At 60.9% G+C, this 1,177-nt stretch overlaps 1 protein-coding gene across 1 annotated transcript; it reads left to right on the plus strand.

Annotated features, from left to right (window-relative positions):
• Nucleotides 1-211: 211 nt before the first annotated feature.
• On the plus strand, nt 212-898 carry SPRG_18152 (hypothetical protein; the record flags this gene model as incomplete). Its single annotated transcript, XM_012357588.1, has 3 exons — nt 212-344; nt 393-712; nt 771-898. Coding segments are annotated over 3 exons (581 nt in total), but the record flags the coding sequence as incomplete, so codon positions are not given.
• Nucleotides 899-1,177: the final 279 nt, after the last annotated feature.

Consider the following 1,177-nt stretch of genomic DNA (forward strand, 5'->3'; position numbering starts at 1 on the left):
GCACGCGGCGAGCGCTAGCCCATGTCGATGCGTTCGATCGCTGTGCAGGCAGTCGCATGACAAGAGTGTTTGGCGGTAATCATTCCTGCCACAGTCCTCGCACGTCGTCATGGTGGTGTACGGCAAGACGCATTTCTCCACATAGCTCGCGGACGGCGTTGCTCTTGATGTAATGCAATCCGGTGGCCGATCTTGAAAGGGCACTTTGTGGATGCGGCCCGTCTACCACGAGCCCGTCGCGCGCGTTTACTATGGCAACGTGTGCTCGCCCGCGTACCTCCTGTCGTGGCTAGCGTGGCTCACGACGCTTCTCTTGCCGCTCCTACTCGTCTACGATGCATCGAGTAGGCCGATCGTACGATCGATGACTCCTGACCGCGTTCGCTGCGTAGCGTTCTGGCCTCGGTCCGTCGCGTATCGCGAGCAGCCGCACGTGCGCTACATGTACCAGACGCTGCTTCTCATCGAGGGCACGGCGCGCGACGACGATGGCAAAGAGAGCGTGTTCTCGGGCTTTTGGAGCACGCTGCCGAGCAACGTCAACCAACTCGCGGGCGACGCGCTGCGCCCAGGGCAAATTCAGTCGTTTTTCGACGACGACAACCGCGATGGCCTTCTGGACCGCGTCTCGATCGAGGTGGCGATCGCAGTGAACGCAGGCGAACGCGTCCAGAAAGCGTCGTTGCTCGTGATCTTCAACGCGACGGTCCAGGTCGACGGCAATTATGTGTCCTTCGGTCGACTGTACTAGTAGTATTGTTGGGCTGTAGACGCACGCCCAGCTGAGTATGGACGTCATGGCGCTCGTCTCGCATGCATCGCCGCTGCCAGGCAGCGTCCTCTACACCGTGGGCGATCTCGCGCTGAGCTTCAAGCGGCCGTTGCCACTCACGACCACGTACTCTTACGATCGAAGCGGAGCCTCGACGATCTGATGGACGATCGCATTAGGTGCGCGATGCCGTATGCAGCCGACGCGCTGCTCAACGTGTCGTCGCTCCACCACGCCGACGACTTGCGGCTCGAGCAGTTCATGCTGCGGCAGACCCGTCGTGAGAGTAGGCGTCTTCGTGATGACGAAATGGACGGGCGTCATCGGTGCCGTAGACCGAGCCCATGTGACCAACCAAGAGCATGTGTGGATCCAAGATGCCAGTGTGGACCCCCGGCGGTTTGT

This window comes from Saprolegnia parasitica, assembly GCF_000151545.1.
Source record: "Saprolegnia parasitica CBS 223.65 unplaced genomic scaffold supercont2.1008, whole genome shotgun sequence".
NCBI classification, from domain to species: Eukaryota; Oomycota; class Saprolegniomycetes; order Saprolegniales; family Saprolegniaceae; genus Saprolegnia; species Saprolegnia parasitica.